Raw genomic sequence first — 20167 nt, 5'->3', positions numbered from 1 at the left:
AGGTCATGCTGGGAATCGCTCTAAAGGGTGTCTGCTGTAGACTCTTTCTGAGTAAGGGCTAAGTAGCTCAGCTATAGAGATGGGCTGCCCAGCTTGCCCTCAGTTGCATAGCCCAGAAGGAGGGTCATTGATACTATTTTTTGCAGAAATTGAAAAAATAAATTTTACCTTTAAAATGCCTCCTTCAATTGTCTAGTTCCTCTGTTTACATTCTCTAGCTCAGCAGTGTCTATTTTTAACATGAGCTGCTCTCTTTGCTTGTTGGGTTTGTAACTTAAGCCCTGTGTCATGGCATTTAGAATCTGTAGTACAGAGCTGGCCGAATGAAGGAATGTGTTTGCTAGTCACTTAATTGACAATAGATGGAAAAATGCTAAATAAATGATTCGCTGTTCTTCAGCCATCTGGTGAGCTGGGCAAACAAGTATTTAATTGTGAATATATTTTTTCCAAAAGGTTTGAATTTATCTGATAGAATAATTGTAATTTATTCTACCAGCTCTCCTGTATTTACTGTATTAAATAACTGAGATTCACTAGAAGCAGGGGTTCTCAAACTTTGTGATACCGCGACCCCCCCCCTAAGTTGCTCGTGACCCCCCCCCGGAGCGTCGGGACCCACAGTTTGAGAAACATGGACTTGAAGTATTTAAAAACTTCTAGCAATTTAGAGTAATTTAAGAACACAAATTTTTGAAGGCTCAAGACTATGTGAGTGATTCTCTGTTTTGGTTTAAATTCACAGGTGTTTCACCAAAACCAATGGCACTTTTAGCAGCAGCAACACACTACCTGTGATGCCCATAGTAGCACCTTATCAGCAAGACAATTTAGAGATGAAACCATTGAATCATGTGATGGTAGCCATGTGTTTAGCCTCCGCAGTCCCAGAATGCAGCGTCAAGATGGAGAAGGAGCACAAGGAGAAAGTGGAGCAGCCATCTGCTCAGCATTCTTGCTGTCAGGAAAATATGAATCGGATTAACACAGATTACCCAGAAGGTATGCCAAAATTGGGGGAGAATAAATCTTGACTTCTAAGCTCTGTGTGTGTTATACAACAGCTGTACACTTAGCTGTAAGGTGTTTAATCTGACTCCACAGAAACTAGTAATTAGTCTCAGAAAAGGATGGCCAGAGTCTGCAAGGTGTTCAGGTGGAGACTATGGAGGTCAAGATGGAGGTGGAGACTATGGAAGTCAAGATAATAAAATGCCTTGCAAGGAGCATGCCCTAATTGCTGAGTGTTTCTAAACAGAACCCCTCCATATACTTATTCCAGATGATGTGGTGACTATTTAAAATGAAGTGGTCAAAATAAATCCGTATTTGGCAGTACCAACTTGAACTTTGATCTTATCACATCTCTTGTTCTAAGAATCATAGAACCATAGAGCTGGAAGAGACCTCAGGAGTCATTCAAGTCCAGTCCCCTGCCCAAAGCAGGACCAACCCAACTCAATCAACCCAGCCAGAGTTTCGTTAAGCCGAGATGTAAAACCCTCTAGGGATGAAGATTCCACCACATCCCTAGGGAACCCATCCCAGTGCTTCACCACTCTCCTAGTGAAATAATTTTTCCTAATATCCAACCTAGACCTCCCCCACTGCAGCTTGAGCCCATTGCTCCTTGTTCTGCCATCTGCCCCCACTGAGAACAGCCTCTCTCCAGCCTCTTTGGAACCTCCCTTCAGGAAGTTGAAGGCTGCTCTCAAATCCCCCCTCACTCTTCTCTTCTGCAGACTAAACAAACCCAAATCCCTCAGCCTCTCCTCATAAGTCATGCACTCCAGCCCCCTAATCATTTTGGTCGCCCTCCACTGAACCCTCTCCAATGCGTCCACATCCTTTCTATAGTGGGAGGCCCAGAACTGGACACAATACTCCAGATGTGGCCTCCTAGTGCCGAATAAAGGGGAAATAATCACTTCTCTAGATCTGCTGGCAATGCTCCTCCTAATGCAACCTAATATGCCATTCACCTTCTTGGCTACAAGAGCACACGGTTGACCTATATTTAGCTTCTCCTCTAACTGTCCATCCCCAGGTCCTTTTCTGCAGAACTGCTGCTTAGCCAGTTGGTCCCCAGCCTGTAACAATGCTTTGGCCTTGTTGAACCTCATCAGATTTCTTTTGGCCCAATCCTCTAATCTGTCCAGGTCACTCTGGACCCCATCCCGGCCCTCCAGCATATCTACCTCTCCCCCTAGCTTAGTGTCATCTGCAAACTTGCTGAGGGTGCAATCCATCCCCTCATCCAGGACATTAATAAAAGTGTTGAACAAAACTGGCCCTATAACCAGTCCTTGGGGCACTCCACTAGAAACAGACTGCCAACCTGACATCGAGCCGTTAATCACTACCCATTGGGCTCGACAGTCTAGGCAGCTTTCTATCCACCTTACAGTCCATTTCTCCCACCCATATTTCCTTAACTTGCTGGCAAGAATATTGTGGGAGACCGTATCAAAAGCTTTGCTAAAGTCAAAGTATCTCACATCCACTGACTTTCCCATGTCCACAGAGCCAGTTACCTCATCATAGAAGCTAATCAGATTGGTCACGCACGACTTGCCCTTGGTGAATCCCTGTTGACTATTCCTGATCACTTCTCCTCTTCCAAGTGCTTCAAAATTGATTCCTTGAGGATCCTCTTCATGATTTTTCCGGGGAGTGAAGTAAGGCTGACTGGTCTGTAGTTCCCTGGATTGTCCTCCTTCCCTTTTTTAAAGCAGGCCACTACATTCGCCTTTTTCCAGTCACCCAGGATCTCTCCCGATCTCCACGAGTTTTCAAAGATAATGGCCAAAGGCTCTGCAATGACATTTGCCCTCAGTGCCGTCGGCTGCATTAAATCCTGGTCCATGGATTTGTGTATGTTTAGCTTTTCTAAATAGTTCCTAACCTGTTCTTTCTCCACCGAGGGCTGCCCACCTCCTTCCCATACTGCGTTGCCCAGTGCAGTAGTCTGGGAGCTGACCTTGTCCGTGAAGACAGAGACAAAGAAAACTTTGAGTACTTCAGCTTTTCCCACATCTTCTGTCACAAGGTTACCTTCAACACCCTCTCTGATCACCCTCATATTGCTAACATGCCTGTAGAAACCTTTCTTGTTACCTTTCACATCCCTTGCTAGCTGCAATTCCAATTGCACTTTTGCCTTCCTGATAACTCCCCTGCATTCTCGAGCAATATATTTATACTCCTCCCTGGTCATCTGTCCAAGTCTCCTCTTCTTGTAAGCTTTTTGTGTTTAAGCTCACCAAGGATGTCCCCGGTAAGCCAATCTGGTCGCCTACCATATTTGCTTTTCTTACTGCGCATCGGGATGGTTTCTTCCTGTGCCTTTAATAAGGCTTCTTTAAAATACTGCCAGTTCTCCTGGACTCCTTTCCCCTTCATGTTAGCATCCCAGGGGATCCTGCCCATCAGTTCTCTGAGGGAGTCAAAGTCTGCTCTTCTGAAGTCCAAGATGTGTATTTTACTACTCTCCTTTCTTCCTTTGGTCAGGATCCTGAAATTGACCATCTCATGATTCCTGCTTCCCAGGTTGTCACCCACCTCTACTTCCCCTACTAGTTCCTCCCTGTTTGTGAGCAGCAGGTCAAGTTCCTTCAGCACATGTACCAAGAAGTTATCCCCAGCATTCTCCAAAAACTTCCTGGATTGTCTGTGTGCTGCTGTATTGGTCTCCCAGCAGATGTCAGGGTGATTAAAGTCGCCCATAAGAACCAGGGCCTATGATCTGGAAGCTTCTCCTAGTTGTTTGAAGAAAGCCTCATCCACCTGATCCGGCAGTCTATAGCACACACCAACCACAACATCACCCCTGTTGCTTCCACCTCTAAACTTAACCCATAGACTCTCAACAGGCTTTTCTCCCTCTATATACTGGAGTTCTGAGCAATCCTACTGCTCTCTTACATACAGTGCAACTCCTCCTCCTTTTCTCCCCCGCCTGTTCTTCCTGAACAGTTTATATGCCTCCAGTCATGCGCGTCATCCCACCAAGTCTCCGTTATTCCAATCAAATCACAGTTCTTTGACTGGGCCAGGGCTTCTAATTCTGGCTGAGCAATTACATAGTAGACCTAGGGAAAGTCCAGGTAGTGGTGTTAATTCAGAGTTAGCCAGGGATGCACCAAGTGGGGACATTGGAATTCAGAAATAAATGTTCTTGCTGTTGGGGGCAGCAAGAGCTGAGCCATCACGCATGCCTTTAGAGCTCCTGGCTGGCCAGATAAGATAGCCTTTGAGTTCTCCATCTGAAAAGACACAGTTGTACCAACATGGTCTTTAGAGAGGGGCTAAAGAGAAGGGATGATGGAAGGTCCAGGCAGTTCCTTCCCGTATCATCATTTTGCCTTTTCTTCTGTGAAACAGTCTCCTCTGAGCTATAGTGACCTTTTGTTTGTTGTGCAGGTTAACAGTCAGTGTACCCAAGCCCTTTGAAGTGTTCTCCTGTAGTGTTCAGTCACAGCATTCCTAGGCTAGCTATCCCTATGGAAACAGTGTATGCACCAGCTTACATGATTCCGGTCAGGGTTAGCGCCTATGTAACATCACAGCACTGAGATGTATTTATAATGAAAACAATCCTAAGTTTATTAGCAAAGATTTCGATGTCAAGGCAGTGGGTAAGGATAACGGCAAGAGAAGGGTTATATATAAAACAAAATCATAGCATGCTTTCTAGAAACTAACAGTCAGACCTTCTCTCCAAGGGTCTTTGTCTCACCCCAGATGTCTTTGGCAGTGTTTCAGCCCAGGCTGATTTGAGATTGTTTCATGTCAGTTTACTTCCTCAGATGCAGGAGAAAAGCGCGTCTCCTTGCCACTGTACATCCCTCGTTGTCTCCTCCTCTCTTATTGCTCTTTTTCTTTTCATGTTGATCGTGTGTGTGTGTGTGTGTGTGTGTGTGTGTGTGTGTGTGTGTGTGTGTGTGTGTAAGTAAAAGGGAAGGGTCTTCCATTGGGTTGGCTTACAGTTACACATCTTACTTCTGTCTGAAAGAAACTTTTTTCTCTTTGGTTGGTGGCAGACTTTAAAATATCTATATATTTGGTCCCTATACATGCATACACCAGGCAATAATTATTAGGTCAGTATGACATATCTTTTTCTTATGACCTCATTTATGGTCAATGCCATACAAATGATGTGCCAGCAGTGAAAAGTTTGTCAGGCCTGTTCCAAGTCCCTGATGCACAGCAGTGAAACCTTTGGCTTTGGGAGGCTCAGTGTATCTGGGTGGTGGTTAGCTCAGAAGTAGTTTTCCATTTTCCCTTAATGTGTCTAGGTAGCAAAGAATGTGATCACTAATGGTGGTGCTAATGAAGTACATTACTAAAAGGCCTAGAGAACTGCGACATTTATCATGAGAAATGTTGCCCTATGAAATTGGTAGTTGTGGGCAGAGTTTAACACCGTACAGAATCCAAACTGATTATCACTTGTAGGTTTTATCCAGTTTGCTAATCTGATTGGAGACTGGTGGGACAAGTGGACTGAAATAGTGAAGCAGCAAGCAGAGGTTTCATGCTAATGAAATCTGCCCTTGGTTTGCAGGTGACATCTGTGCACATTCAGAAACATCAAATCCTATTTTGAGCTGGAGTCCTCTCATTCTGCAGTCTGTTTCAAAGGACTGTACTGAAAAATCAGGATGGAATTCACCTGGGGTCACTTTAAGCAGCTCCGGGGACCTTCGACAGCTTCAGATACAGGAAACCTGAAGAAAGTGACCATTTTCCCACTGAAAGCCAGTAACTGCACAGCAGAGCCCCTGACAAGGACTGCTGGAGGGGGGTTAATTATAAGAGAGAGAGTTGTTATTTATTTTTTGTAGTAGTGTCATGAATGTATCTGATGTAAAATGTTTGCTTTTTCTATTATTTATGCCTTGAGAAATTCCTTTGTATTTTCCACACACTGTGGGACTAGCCTGGTTACCTGTAAAGTTTTGTAATATTATAAAGAGCAAGGATGGGAAATATGTTGTATGTTTTCCATTGCCGTTACCATTATGAGAAGTACGTCTGCAGAGCAGCATGCATGTTGAGCAGGCAGACTTATTAGCATGGCTCCAATGTGAGCAATTCTGAAGTCCACAGCAGATTGCAGCCACCCTAGAGAGCGGCTCTGTCAGTGTTTGTTGCAATATCTTTACAGCTAATTTCCCTGACTACATTCAGATAATGTTGTTTTCAGATTTCTTTATGGGAAGAGATTTGATAAGGGAACCCCAACATAAGGAACTCCAGCTGCTCTTTTTATACAAATCGTACAGCTAGTCGAATAGTAGTACCTATGGTTGGGGAGCGGGTGCCTAGCCTTCAGTTGGATATTTGTTGTTGTATTTTAAGTTATCTGCAAGTATTGGACAGCCCCTCCTGTTCAGAGAAATGTCGCAACTCCAAAACTTTCATAGCCTCCAGCCGGATTTGTCTGAACATTCTTTCCACAAGGTTAGTCATCTAATCAGGGAATTGACAGTATTCCTGTGACCTGTGGGCCAGCCATGTAAAACATAAGCTACATGAGAAATCTGAGAACAGCCGCTCTAAGCATTGTTTATCCAACCTCGCCAGCAAATGGCAATGTCTGTGCATGTACAGCCGCTCCCCGAGTTGCGAACGGTCGAGTTACGACCATTCGCACTTACGACCAAAGCTCCCATGGAGCGGTCGTAAAGATGATCCCCAAGTTACGAACGTGACCCGCACTTACGAACAGTGCGGTCACGTGTAACTCAGTGGGGTCCGAGTTACGAACGGATCGAGTTACGGCCAAGTGTTTGGTCCGTAACTCATTCGTAACTCAGAGAGGCCATATCAGTTATTCGTGGTGAAGACACTCAAACCAAAGGCTGCTGAATTGGTGACAGTGGTACTGAGTCTCATAGTAGCAAGTGGTTTTGCATTCTTGTGCATATTTTAAGTGGCATGAAAGATGGGCTGAGTTTTCGTCTTACACCTGCTCGTGCATGCAGCCTTTTCCATGGGAGCAGATGGGGCTGAGGCAGGCAGGGGGAAGTGAACTTTCACTCTGAAATGCCCAATTGCTTCAGTCTCAACAGCATTAGTGCACAGCTGCCACTAAACCCACTTGCTTAATTTCCAGTTGCTTCAGCATAGATCTGTTCCAATAGGATGGCCAGTGGCTTGTCCTTTCCTAAAATACTCAGTAGCACAGGCAGCTCCCCACTGGAGACCCTAGCCCTGCTTAGCACAGGCAGACCTGTGGGGAGGCTCACATCCCTAGAAGAGGATAGTCCAAGATGCACAGAAGGTTAAAACAAACATGTAATGATATCTTTGACCTGCTTGTTTGCTCAATGATGGTAAAATTCAGTCCTTTGCGATGGATCTGCCAGGGACTGGCGAGGTTGAATGAGATTTTTACTCCATGGTTTGAGAAAAAGGGAAAGCGCTCTCTTCTGTAGCATTGCTCTTTGCCTGTTAAATGAGACCACCGTGTCCAACAAACCGCAGCTCACACAATGGCTGTGCATGAAGAAATCTGCCCGTATCTTAGAAATAGCAGCTGGAGCCTGATGTGGGTGTTGCAATGTTAACTGCACGATTTTTCCAATTTAATCATAGTAAATAAAACACTTGCACTTATAAAACACTCTATTCAAAAATCAGAGCCTGTAACACAAGGAGGGAGGCACATAAATCACAATTACAGCTGCCCTGAGGCGAACCATGTGCAGCCTCCTTTGAATGGAATTTTTCCTAGCTAGAGCAAGAAACACCCCGGGGGTGTGTGTGTGAAGCAAATTGGCCCTATTTTAATCGCAAACCCCTTACGGAAGAAACCAGGTGGTGGCTACAGGTGCAATGTTCAGTGGAACCTCAGAGTTGCAAACACCAGAGTGAAACTGATCAGCCAGCCCCTTACTTCATTTGGAACCGGAAGTACACAGGCAGCAGCAGATGCAAATACAGTAGAGTACTGTGTTAGACATACACTGCTAAAAAGCATTTTCTTCTGCATAGTAACGCTTTGAAGCTTTATTAAGTCAGTATTCAGTTGTGAACTTTTGAAAGAACAACCCTAATGTTATGTTCACAGTTACAAACACCCTCCATTCCCCAGGTTGTAACTCTGAGGTCCTACTGTACAACACTGAGTAAGAGATGTGCATCACAAAGACTAGCTCTGTGCTTTTCTAACTATTGCAACAAATGTCAAATGTGGCACGTGTATATACAGTGTGAAAATATGATGTATAATATAGGATATATATTTTATAAATACAACCCTTCCATAAGAACTTACAGGGTTTGATCTGGGTCACTATGCAAGAGTTTATTGCAGTAGGGAACTAGTTAGTACTAGTTGCTTTTGTGTGGTGGATGGGGAAGGAGGCTGCACCAGAGGTGCACATGAGTTCTCTGTGCCTGTTGATGTGCAGGTATATGTGATGGATTTAATCTGCATGTTGTGAGACCTAATTAGCCTCTAAGGAAGGCAGGTTCCTGCCATTGAGTGTGATCTGCTGAGGCAAGGGCCAGTCTTGTTTCGTTATGAAAGTTGCCCGGTTGGAGATCTAGCGTATTACATGCTTTGATGTAGAGATTCAGGGAACTCTGCAGTCAAGTTTGGTAGTTCGGAGCAGGAAATCAAGGCAGGTTCCTATGAAACCTTGGGTCATAACCTGCTTTGATAATCAGATTTTGGGGGTGGGTTTTCTCAAGGAAGAGATTGTTGTAATCTGCCAGGTTAGCAGACTCATCATGGACTGTTTTATTTATATTGAATAACACTGTTTTAAGTGTTCCTCTTATTGTATTTTATTTATAAAAATATATATGTTTGCCTTACTTTTTAGGGGTCCTGTGTTCTCCTGACTATAGGTGCATAATTACAGAACTCCACACCAGCCCTGCATAGGTGTTATGATTCCCAGATCATGCAAACCAGTCCAGTCTCATCCTTAGACTTCCACTAGTACCAGTTACCCAGGAACAGCTGAAAGACCTTGCCTCTCTAAACACTGTGTTGTCCCGCCCTGTTCTTTAAAGCTGGCTTGGTTGTGTGTTTAATGCATTGTTTTCTCTGGAACTCTAGAGGGTACCAGGACTAAGTGGGACCTAGAAAGTAGGTGCACAAACTCTAGAATTCTGGGTTCATTGACAAGAGTTTTGGCACCATGGGGATGAGGTGCAGTGGCAGAGCTGTGACAAGGAAACTTACATTTACAGTCTAAGTTCAGTTCTTTGCTTCTAGGGGCACTACATTAAAAAACATTGGGTAAAGATTCACTGACATAAGACCTTTGTGTTTCCCTTTTGTATCCTGTTTTTAAACATTGAGTCCCTCTGAAGCTAACTGGCTGTTACTAGCCAAATCTGGATCTCAGAAACAAAGACATTTAAAAATCACGTTTCAAACCTTTCCTCCTGGGATGTGCTCGAGTTCTGTAACCGTCTCAAGACGGGTCTGGGTCTAAAACAATCAAACCAACCCTGTGTGATCCTCCCAGGATCTGAGCGCATCACCCAGCTCTCATACTGCCAAGGAACATGTTTCCTTTTCTGTTTCACCTGTGTGATCCTCAAAAGCAATGACTTTGTAAAGATGCATGTTTTTTGTATCATAGAAAAATATGCTATATTTTCCTAAAAAAGTTGTAATATTCTTTTGAAATTGTACATATTTTAAATGATGTAGTTGGGCAGAATTTGTTGGTGGTTTGATTAATATTAAAGAGAAGGCTGCTGCTTTGAGTGATGCTTGTTACATTGTCTCCGCTCTGTAAGTGGTGTGAATTCTCATTAGCCCAAATCTACTGATACTAGAGAAATTCGACTACCTGGATCTGTATTAACACCGGCCAAATTAGGTAACTAGCTTCATCTTGAATTACTTTTCATCAGATTTACCCAGCCTGAACGGCAGTGAATTGCCAACACTTCTAGTCCTAGGCAAGGGTTAGAACAGGTGGGCAAAAGGGCCTCCACAGGCCGGATCCAGCCTCCGCAGGCCCCGGGCCAATCAGGGTTTGGGGGCAGGGGAGCACGGGAAGCCCCATTCTGCCCTATCAGGAGCACATGGCGCTTTGAAGTGGCAGGGTGGGTGGGAGAGCGGAGGAGGCTTCGCGTACTCGCCCACCCCCAGGCCAATCGGGCAGGGGAGCTGTGTGAAGCTTCCTTTTCCCTGCCCCAGCTCTGCAAAGAGACTTCCTGTGCTCCCCCGCCCCTAGGCCCTGATTGGCCTGGGGCTGGGGGAGCGTGCCAAGTCTCTTTCAGGGCATGGATGCCTAGTGGGAAGGGGAGGCAAAGGGGCTCCCCCACCCCCAGACCAATCATGGTGGCCCAGGGTTTCTTCAAAAAATTCTGGAGTGGCCCCCGGGCAAAAACTATTGCCTGCCCCTGGTTAGAAGAAGCCAATGGCTATCAAAGTGGATAGATACAGCTTAGACATAAGTGATCTGGGAAAAGAAGTAAACAGGTGGAAAACTTTGCAGATACAGAACTGCTCAAGATATTAATCCCAAAAAGATAGCGAAGAGGCCACAAAATGGCTGATGAAATGTAATGTTGCTAAATGCAAAGTAATGTGTTTTGGAAAACCTAATGCCATCTACTCGTATAGGGAGAGATGGGCCTAAATTAGCTATCGGCACTCAAGAAAGAGACCTTAGGGTCATTGTGGATAGTTCTTTGGAAACATCCACTCAATTGGCAGCGGCCTGCAAAAAAAGCAAACAATGTTGAGAATCATTAGAAAAGAGATAAGTAAAAAAAAAAATGACAATCTAGTGCCTTGTATCTTAATCCATGGTACGTCCACATCTTGAACACTGTGTGCAGCTGTGGTCGCCCTATCTCAGCAAAGATAGATTGGAATCAGAAAAGGCTTCGTCTACACTGGCATGAATTTCCGAAAATGCTTTTAACTGAAAAGTTTTCCGTTAAAAGCATTTTTGGAAAAGCACGTCTAGATTGGCAGGATGCTTTTCCGCAAAAGCACTTTTTACAGAAAAGCATCCGTGGCCAATCTAGACACGGTTTTCTGCAAAAAAGCCCCGATCGCCTTTTTCACGATTGGGGCTTTTTTGCGGAAAACAGTACTGTGCTGTCTACACTGGCCCTTTTGCGCAAAAGTCTTTCGGAAAAAGACTTTTGCCCGAACGGGAGCAGCATAGTTTTTCCGGAAAAGCACTGATGATTTTACATGAGATCGTCAGTGCTTTTCCAGAAATTCAAGCGGCCAGTGTAGACAGCTGGCAAGTTTTTCCAGAAAAGCAGATGATTTTCTGGAAAAACTTGCCAGTCTAGACACAGCCAAAAGGTACAGGGAAGGATAACAAAATGATTAGGGGTATGGAACAGCTTCCGTAGGAGGAAAGATTATTAAGGCTAGCACGTTAAATCTTGGAGAAGACATGACTGGGGGGGGGGGGGAATATGATTGAGGTCTATAAAATCATGACTGGTGTGAAGAAAATAAATAAGGAAGTGTTGTTTACTTCTCATAACAAGAACTAGGAATCACCGAATGAAATTAATAGGTAGCAGGTTTAAAACAAAAGGAAGTATTTATTCACACACTCTACAGTCAAGAAGCTGGAAATGAGCGACAGGAAATGGATCGTTTGATTCCCTGTTCTGTTCATTTCCTGGCATTGGCCACTGTTGGAAGACAGGCTACTGAGCTAGATGGACCTTTGTTCTGACCCAGTATGGTCATTCTACGTGGCATAACGAAGCTGCAGAGCTTTGAATACAGATGTTCGTGGTGTTCCACAGCAGGGAAGATTTCAGCCCCTTGTAAGTAATCTGGGATGTGAGTCTGATCTTCATTTAATTCCTGGGCAGAGTTCTTTAAACTGAAGTTGATTTACTAATGTCTGTCTGAAGGGTCAGAAAACGGAGCGAACATGCACAATTTTAAGATGCAGACTCTGAAATGTTAGGCATTGCTTTTGTTATTCCCCAGAGGTGACCCCCAAAGTGCCTCTCCCACCAGGTTTCAATGGGATTCCCAGTCTGTCTTTGAAGTGCTGCTGCTGGCCTGCCCAGATGCAGTTTTGGGGACGTTTGCATACAAGTTGAGGGTTGCTCCCCTGCACTCAAGATCTGCTGGTGCTTTATGAACATCAGTTTGGTCTCACTCAAGAATGTTCAGCTTAGTTGTGCCATATCTACATCTTAATATGGTGATTAAGCAAAGGGGGCTCAGAAGATGCATTTCTGGCCATTGTTTCTCTCTTAGGGTTAGAGGGGGCCTAAAAGGAGGCTTAATCTGCTTGGGTTGAGTTTTTAACTTTGGAAATAAAAAGGCTTCATTTCTAGACATCTCTGGGTTTGCTTGGAGGAGACTTGTGCTGCGAATAGCATGTCTGGCCTTCATTGAAGGGGTGGAAGTGCAGATGTTTGAGGTGCTGTCTCCCAGGTGTTCCCTGGGTGTTGATGTTGGATAGACTTCAACAAAAACAGCGTTGTAACGTGTTTGACTTCATGTCCCTTCCCTCCCAGTTGCTCAAAATTCACTCTTGTACCTTCACAGCATCATTTCCCTGGTCCAGCAGCCACCCGAGTCTTCCCGTGCGGCTTGGACCTGACTCTGAAGAAAGCCCCTGTCACATTACCGAATTGGAGGGAAGCAGCCAGATCGCTGCTGCACCCCTAGGTGGGGGTGTTGGCCCCAGAAATTGGTATAAAAGGGAGCCATGTGGGGTATTGAATGGGAGCTTATTGTTTGTTGATCTTATGTACGCTATTTATGTGAGTGTATAATGTCTATGTGTGTAGGTAGGAATCTGTAATCTGTGTGGAAGCTGAATATTTCTCTGAATGTGGTTAAGCATGGCTATGGACAGGCTGAGTAGCGAAGCCCTGTAGGACAATGGCACTTGATGGGCCAAAGACACACCCAAAGAATGGGGGCTGTCAGCTGAGAGCAGCCAGCAGGGAACATAGAGATTGGCCTCTGACCAGGTGACTTGCTGCATACAAGAAGAGGCCAGGAAGGAGGTATAAAGAGGCCATGTGGTCGATGCCATTTAGTTCTCAGCTCAGCACTTCATCCCAGAGGCAGCACTGCAGGGATCGAAGAGCCCGGAAGACCTGTGAACCCATCCTGATGATAGGATGTGCAATAAGAACTCTTAAACCAGCAGCTGTAACATCTCTGCTAGAGCCTGCATCGAGGACTGGGAGATTCGGTGCATGTAACGTACTGTACTTTAATAACCTTACTCTCATGCTTTTCTTTATTGTAATAATAAACCTCTAGATATAGATTCTAAAGGATTGGCCCAGCGTGATTTGTGGGTAAGATCCAGAGGGTAAATTGACCAGGGATCTGTGGCTGGTTTCTTGAAACCGGACAGGACTTGTTCGGGGTAGGTGGGATTGGGTGCTAGGACCCCCCACCTGTGTATGAGGCCCGGGGCCATCTGGGGCACGGATATTGCTGGGGTGTCGGAGGGGTTTTGCTCGTGAGGCTTCAGGCAGGTTGCTGAAGCGCTCTGTGGGACTGGTTTGTGGCCTGTTTGGAGAGGTCACCAGTCTGGGGGCTGTAAGGAGTCCCGGATTTGAGCAATTCGCCCTGAGCGGACGCCCTCAGCTGTGCCCAGACACAGCCCGGTCCGTCACAGTGGCGTAGTCGGCAGGATCCACAGATCTTGGTCAATTGAGCTTTGGGATCAGGACCCCACGCTGTCTAAATTTGCATTTTAATACTGAGAGTTTGGTTGGGTAAAGGGCAGCCGAAATGAGTCAGTGCCAGTATGAGAGCCTAAATAGAGAGGCTCTGAAGGATTTGTGCTTGGGGAGAGGCATTGCCTTTAGGAAAAGGGCCTCTAAACTAGATCTGGTAGTGTTTTTACTAACCAGAGATGTGGATGAAAAGGAGCAGAAGCGAGCCAAGGAAGCTGCTGAAAGAAGGCGGAAGGCAGATGAAGAAATTGCTAGGAGAAAGCAGGAGATGGATCAGGAACTTGAGATGAGAAAAGCAGAACATGCAGAGAGAATGGCAGAGCATGCAAAGAAGATGGCCCTAGCCAAGGAGGAACATGCTAGACTTGACCTCCAGCTTAAGAGACTAAAAGAACAAGAGAGACTGTATCCTCCTGAAGGTTCAATGTATAACTCTGTGGGTATGCGCTGTGCTTATGATATGGCAGACGTATTTTGCCCAGCTGATGTGATGACCCAACCCCAAAGCATGTGTGAATGCAAACCTTTTGTGTTACGTGTAGCTAACAGGGAGGTTTGGGAAGGGGGTGCATGTGGGTATGGAAAGTTTCCTGGAGCTGGTCAGTCTCCCTGTAACCAAGGGGAAAGTGTCTCTACATGTGTGCCTGTGGCAGAAGGCTGTGTGTCTGTGCAGGGGGAAAGTGAGCCTGTGGGTGAGGCCCCGTCTGATGCCTCTGAGGTGAGGCTGGAATCAGAACCAGGGCAGGAAGAGCCCAGAAGTCAGGGAAATGTTTCTCTGGGGCAGTCTGGAGTGGCTGGCCAGAGTGAAGTTTTAGTTGAGGAGTTGGTGGCTGGTGAGGTTTGTGGAATTGAACCTGCACAAGCTGAAATTGAGTTGTGTGAAGCACAGTGTGTGCAAGCTGGCAATTTGGCTGGTGGAAGTAGCAGTGGGGCAGTAAAGGAAGCTGTCCCAGTGGCTAGCTGTATGCCTAAGATTAGCCAGGGGTGTTGGGACAAGGGAGAAGCTGTCTCTGGTTGTCTGTCCGTGTGTGGGGAAGAGTTTCTTCCTTTGTCTGAGGAAGATGCCCCACAGCCTGTGAAGGCTGAGAGCAGGGCTGTTGTCCCAGAGTTGGGTCTGGATATGGCTAAGGCCCAGGAAGGGGGTGGCCCAAGGTTTGTGTCTGCTGGGGAGAGGGATGAGGTGACTCAGGTAGAGTCAGTCAGTGTTTTACCAGAACCCCAGAGACCAGACAGTGGTGACCCTGATATTGTGCCTGATGCTGCTGTGTTGCTGGCAGAGGGGGGAGCAGCGACTCTGTGGGAGCAGAGAGACCCCTTAGCCCGGGCACAAGGAGAGGATGAGGGTGTGTTAACTCTGGTGCCTAATGAGGGTGTGTTAACTCTGGTGCCCAATGATGGCGTGGACATTTACAGCCATCTAGAGAGCTGCACAGGGAGTGAAGATGCCTCTGACCCTGTCTCTTGTGAGTCTGTCTATGTGCCTGAGAGGGGATTATCTGTGAATCCACCTGAGGGGCCAGAGATAACTCAGGGAGTAAGGGAATTGCGGGAGGAGTTGGGTGTGGCTCAGCAAGGTAATGCTGCTGTGGAGCCAGAGAAAGGTGAACTGTTTCCTAAGGAAGCTCATAGGGAAGAGAATCCTGGCAGTGCTTGTAGCAAGCAGTTTGCAGTTGTAAGCAGGGGCTGAACTGCTGCTTGCTGTCAGCCAGCTGAAAGGAGGGGTGGGTGTGCCCACTACAGTTGTTTAGCTCTGCAAGGTAATTAACTGTTAACTGTTGACATGTAAATACAGCTCAGGAGAGAATCCGAGGTGTGGCTATGGAAATCCCATTCAGCCAGGGCTGATGGAGGGTCAGTGTTGGAATGGAATGTGGAGAATTGTAAAATAATTTGGGACTGTTATGGGGGTAACTAATCATGCTACCCCTAAATGTGGGAACTGTAAAACATGCCACCAGTGCTTGCAGGAGAGACACCACCATCCTGGTAAGAGGTCTCGGAAGAACAAGCCTCCCCCCTTCCAGAGTTGAGTGAACGGAGCTGGGGGAAAGGGTTAAAGGACTTGAGTCAGCCTGTTTCACACCTACCAGGTGTGAGCTATAAGACTGGCCCAGCCTGCACCTTTCCCCCTTTGCTTTAAGGACAGACCTAAAGCAGACTCCCTGAGGAGTCTTTTTGTTTGCTAGTCCAGTGAAAGCTGGATTCATTTGAGAGCTGAAATCACTGGTTTGGCTGAGAGTTGAAATCACTGAGCTGAAATCACTGGTTTGGCTGAGGGTTGAAATCACTGAGCTGAAATCACTGGTTTGGCTGAGAGCCAGACCTACTGCAGCCAGTAGAGTGGCAGCAGGCGAGGAGCGGCGACTAGTGGCATGGCGCGGCAGCAGGCGAAGAGCAGCCATCAGCGGTGTGGCGTGGAGTGGCGGCAGGCGAGGAGCGGCCATTAGCAGCGTGGCGTGGAGCGGCGGCAGGCGAGGAGCGGCCATTAGCGGCGTGGCGTGGAGTGGTGGCAGGCGAGGAGCGGCCATTAGCGGCATGGCGTGGAGCGGCGGCGGACGAGGAGCGGCCATTAGCGGTGTGGCGTGGAGTGGCGGCAGGCGAGGAGCGGCCATTAGCGGCGTGGCGTGGAGCGGCGGCAGGCGAGGAGCGGCCATTAGCGGCATGGCGTGGAGCGGCGGCAGGCGAGGAGCGGCCATTAGCGGCGTGGCGTGGAGTGGTGGCAGGCGAGGAGCGGCCATTAGCGGCATGGCGTGGAGCGGCGGCAGGCGAGGAGCGGCCATTAGCGGTGTGGCGTGGAGTGGCGGCAGGCGAGGAGCGGCCATTAGCGGTGTGGCGTGGAGTGGCGGCAGGCGAGGAGCGGCCATTAGCGGCGTGGCGTGGAGCGGCGGCAGGCGAGGAGCGGCCATTAGCAGCGTGGCGTGGAGCGGCGGCAGGCGAGGAGCGGCCATTAGCGGCGTGGCGTGGAGCGGCGACCAGCAGCGTGGCGTGGTGCGACGGCGGACGAGGAGCGGCCATTAGCAGCGTGGCGTGGTGCGATGGCGGACGAGGAGCGGCCATTAGCAGCGTGGCGTGGTGCGACGGCGGACGAGGAGCGGCCATTAGCGGCGTGGCGTGGAGCGGCGGCAGGCGAGGAGCGGCCACCAGTGGCGTAGCGTGGAGCGGCAGCAGGCGAGAAGCGGCGACAGGTGCCCAGCGGAGCGTCCAGAGGTGTGGGACGAGACAGCTGGTGAAGCGTAGCGGAGTTTCGTATAAGGTGCCCCCTATCTATCTCCCCACCCCCATTTCTACCCAGGTTGGGAGGTGAAACCCTGCAGGTGAACTTTGGGACTCTGGGTGGCACAGAGACTTGTGGGGACAGAGACTTTTGGGGAGTCGGTGGACTTCGGGCAAATCTTGGCCGGGGTGGGGGCTCATGTTTGGGTTACGAACTCTGTTTGTGGTGTTTTCCCCAAGCTAATGCCGTATGAATTCTTCCTCTGTTTCATTAAATGTTCTTTTCCTACACTCAGACTCGGTGCTTGCGAGTGGGGAAGCATTGCCTCTCAGAGGCGCCCAGGGGTGCGTGAATTTCCCAGATCACTGGGTGGGGGCTCGAGCCGGTTCTTTGTGAGATTGACCCCAAGATATTGAACCCAGCCCTGGTTCCTGCCAGGCCTACCCGGCAGAAGGGCTACACAGTAACTGAGAGAGGTGACGATGCCTGGCTTGGAAAAGGCATCCAGGAGAAAGCTCTGCCTGTAAAAGGCAGCAGCTTGTTGTGTGAGGCACTTGTTGCAGTTCCTGAGGGACAGAATTTGTCCATTAGCAGTGACTCCACTGACTTGGATATAGCCAAATCCAGTGTGGATGGTTGTGAAGTCTCCAAGGGACTGAGGGTTAGAATCATAGAATCATAGAATAATAGGACTGGAAGGGACCTCGAGAGGTCATCGAGTCCAGCCCCCTGCCCTCAAGGCAGGACCAAGCTCCGTCTACACCATCCCTGACATATGAGGCAGGAACAGCCAGAGAACTGGAGCAGGCTGATAACCCAGTGACTGTGTGTGACCAGCTTGCTAGGAAGTCAGTGTGTGTGGAACAGGATTATTCCCAGGTGAATGAGGAGAGTGGGAATTTAGTGTCTCAGATTCAGGGGAAGGACTGGGTAGCTAAGTATGCAGAGCAGAACAGCTGTGTGGTCACTCTCCCTAGGATGCAGGAGATGGCGATTAAGCTCCCATCTCTGGACACGGTGGACACTCATAATCAGGGAAGTGGATAGCTGGTTCCATGTGGAAACAGAGGTTGGAGGTGGACAGAGGAGAGACTTGGGAGTCTACAGCTTACTGCTGTTACCCCACTGAATGGGGGAAGGGGGAGAATTCCAGGGCCATTGTGAGCCAGGGAGTCACGCCCAGCCAGCCCTTTGTCTTGGTCAGGCCAGAGGTTTCAGGCCTGGAGCCCACAGGACAGGGAGGAGGGGAAGGACTTGTTTTGACAAAGAAGATTTGCAGGTTGAACCTGAAGGGCCAAAACTGCAATGGTGTGGAGCCAAAGAAGGGGCATGATGGGGAATGTCAATATACACCTGAGATAGGATTGTTCTTGTTACTGATGTTAATTCTTGTAACCAATGTATTATTGTGGCAGAGAATTGTCAAGGTATACAATGGGCATGATCTTATGGAAACACTTTGTAACTTGTCAGGAAATGTGCCCAGTGACAGACGGTATATAAGGGGACATTGTGATATTGCTAGTTCATGGTTAATGCTTGTAACCAGTCTTGGAACTTCTTACCGGACAAAAAGGGTTCCCGCCAGAAGGTCCTGTGTGAGAAGGGAAACTGAGGCACGCCACCATTTTGTTGGGGGAGGCCTGTGATGCCCTCAGTGATGTTACTGGCATCACTTCCTGCATCAATTTTGCGTTGGGGGTGTCACATTACCGAATCGGAGGGAAGCAGCCAGATCGCTGCTGCACCCCTAGGTGGGGGTGTTGGCCCCAGAAATTGGTATAAAAGGGAGCCATGTGGGGTATTGAATGGGAGCTTATCGTTTGTTGATCTTATGTACGCTATTTATGTGAGTATATAATGTCTATGTGTGTAGGTAGGAATCTGTAATCTGTGTGGAAGCTGAATATTTCTCTGAATGTGGTTAAGCATGGCTATGGACAGGCTGAGTGGCGAAGCCCTGTAGGACAATGGCACTTGATGGGCCAAAGACACACCCAAAGAATGGGGGCTGTCAGCTGAGAGCAGCCAGCAGGGAACATAGAGATTGGCCTCTGACCAGGTGACTTGCTGCATACAAGAAGAGGCCAGGAAGGGGGTATAAAGAGGCCATGTGGTCGATGCCATTTAGTTCTCAGCTCAGCACTTCATCCCAGAGGCAGCACTGCAGGGATCGAAGAGCCCGGAAGACCTGTGAACCCATCCTGATGATAGGATGTGCAATAAGAACTCTTAAACCAGCAGCTGTAACATCTCTGCTAGAGCGTGCATCGAGGACTGGGAGATTCGGTGCATGTAACGTACTGTACTTTAATAACCTTACTCTCATGCTTTTCTTTCTTGTGTTAATAAACCTTTAGATATAGATTCTAAAGGATTGGCCCAGCGTGATTTGTGGGTAAGATCCAGAGGGTAAATTGACCAGGGATCTGTGGCTGGTTTCTTGGAACCGGACAGAACTTGTTCGGGGTAGGTGGGATTGGGTGCTAGGACCCCCCACCTGTGTATGAGGCCCGGGGCCATCTGGGGCACGGATATTGCTGGGGTGTCGGAGGGGTTTTGCTCGTGAGGCTTCAGGCAGGTTGCTGAAGCGCTCTGTGGGACTGGTTTGTGGCCTGTTTGGAGAGGTCACCAGTCTGGGGGCTGTAAAGAGCCCCGGATTTGAGCAATTCGCCCTGAGCGGACGCCCTCAGCTGTGCCCGGACACGGCCCGGTCCGTCACAGCCCCATCTGCCAGTTTTACATAAATCTTCCAAACCATCGTTATCAACCAGAAAGATGCATAACCGGGCAAACACCCACTGGGTTGTAGGAGCTCGAGTCAAGTTTAAGCACAGTAAAACAGCCCGAGGCACTTCCTCCTTGGTGGCTTGCCAGCAAGCCTCTCCCCTTACAACTCATCTGTCAACTGTGGTCAAAGCTGGCATGATGACAAGCAAGATATTTGTGATGAGGGAACATTTATGTCCTTCAGGGTGTGGTGGAACACTTATGTGAACCAAAGCCTTGCCTCCTTCAGACACTTGCACATAAGGAATGGAGCCAAATGACTTAATGTGGTAACGACTCTGTGTTCAGACCCCTGGAACATCACCTTTTCCTTACAAAAAAAAGTCTCCAATAGTGTATCCAGTTCATATCCTCTTATTCCTGAGCATAACTCCAAGGAGGGATGAGCTAAGGTCAAGTGGCAAAGGGCTTGGATCAGAGCATCTCAGGAATGGATGAAGATGCATCATTCTATCCATCTCTGTGAATGTAAGATGCTAACTCGGG

General features: G+C 47.9%; 1 protein-coding gene across 3 annotated transcripts in view; it reads left to right on the top strand.

Annotated features, from left to right (window-relative positions):
• The window catches only part of CDON (cell adhesion associated, oncogene regulated), a 100741-nt gene extending 91003 nt beyond the window's left edge, over positions 1-9738 (top strand). For all 3 annotated transcript variants that reach the window (XM_075909600.1, XM_075909599.1, XM_006122311.4), the window contains 2 exons: positions 746-1002; positions 5570-9738. In XM_075909600.1, the coding sequence (XP_075765715.1) occupies positions 746-1002; positions 5570-5736 (424 nt within the window). In that variant the 3' untranslated portion in view covers positions 5737-9738. The remainder of the gene's footprint in view (positions 1-745; positions 1003-5569) is intronic.
• The last annotated feature ends 10429 nt before the right edge of the window (positions 9739-20167 follow it).

The sequence above is a fragment of the Pelodiscus sinensis genome, chromosome 26 (assembly GCF_049634645.1).
Source record: "Pelodiscus sinensis isolate JC-2024 chromosome 26, ASM4963464v1, whole genome shotgun sequence".
Classification (NCBI taxonomy): Eukaryota; Metazoa; Chordata; order Testudines; family Trionychidae; genus Pelodiscus; species Pelodiscus sinensis.
This window is presented reverse-complemented; position numbering and strand designations above follow the sequence as displayed.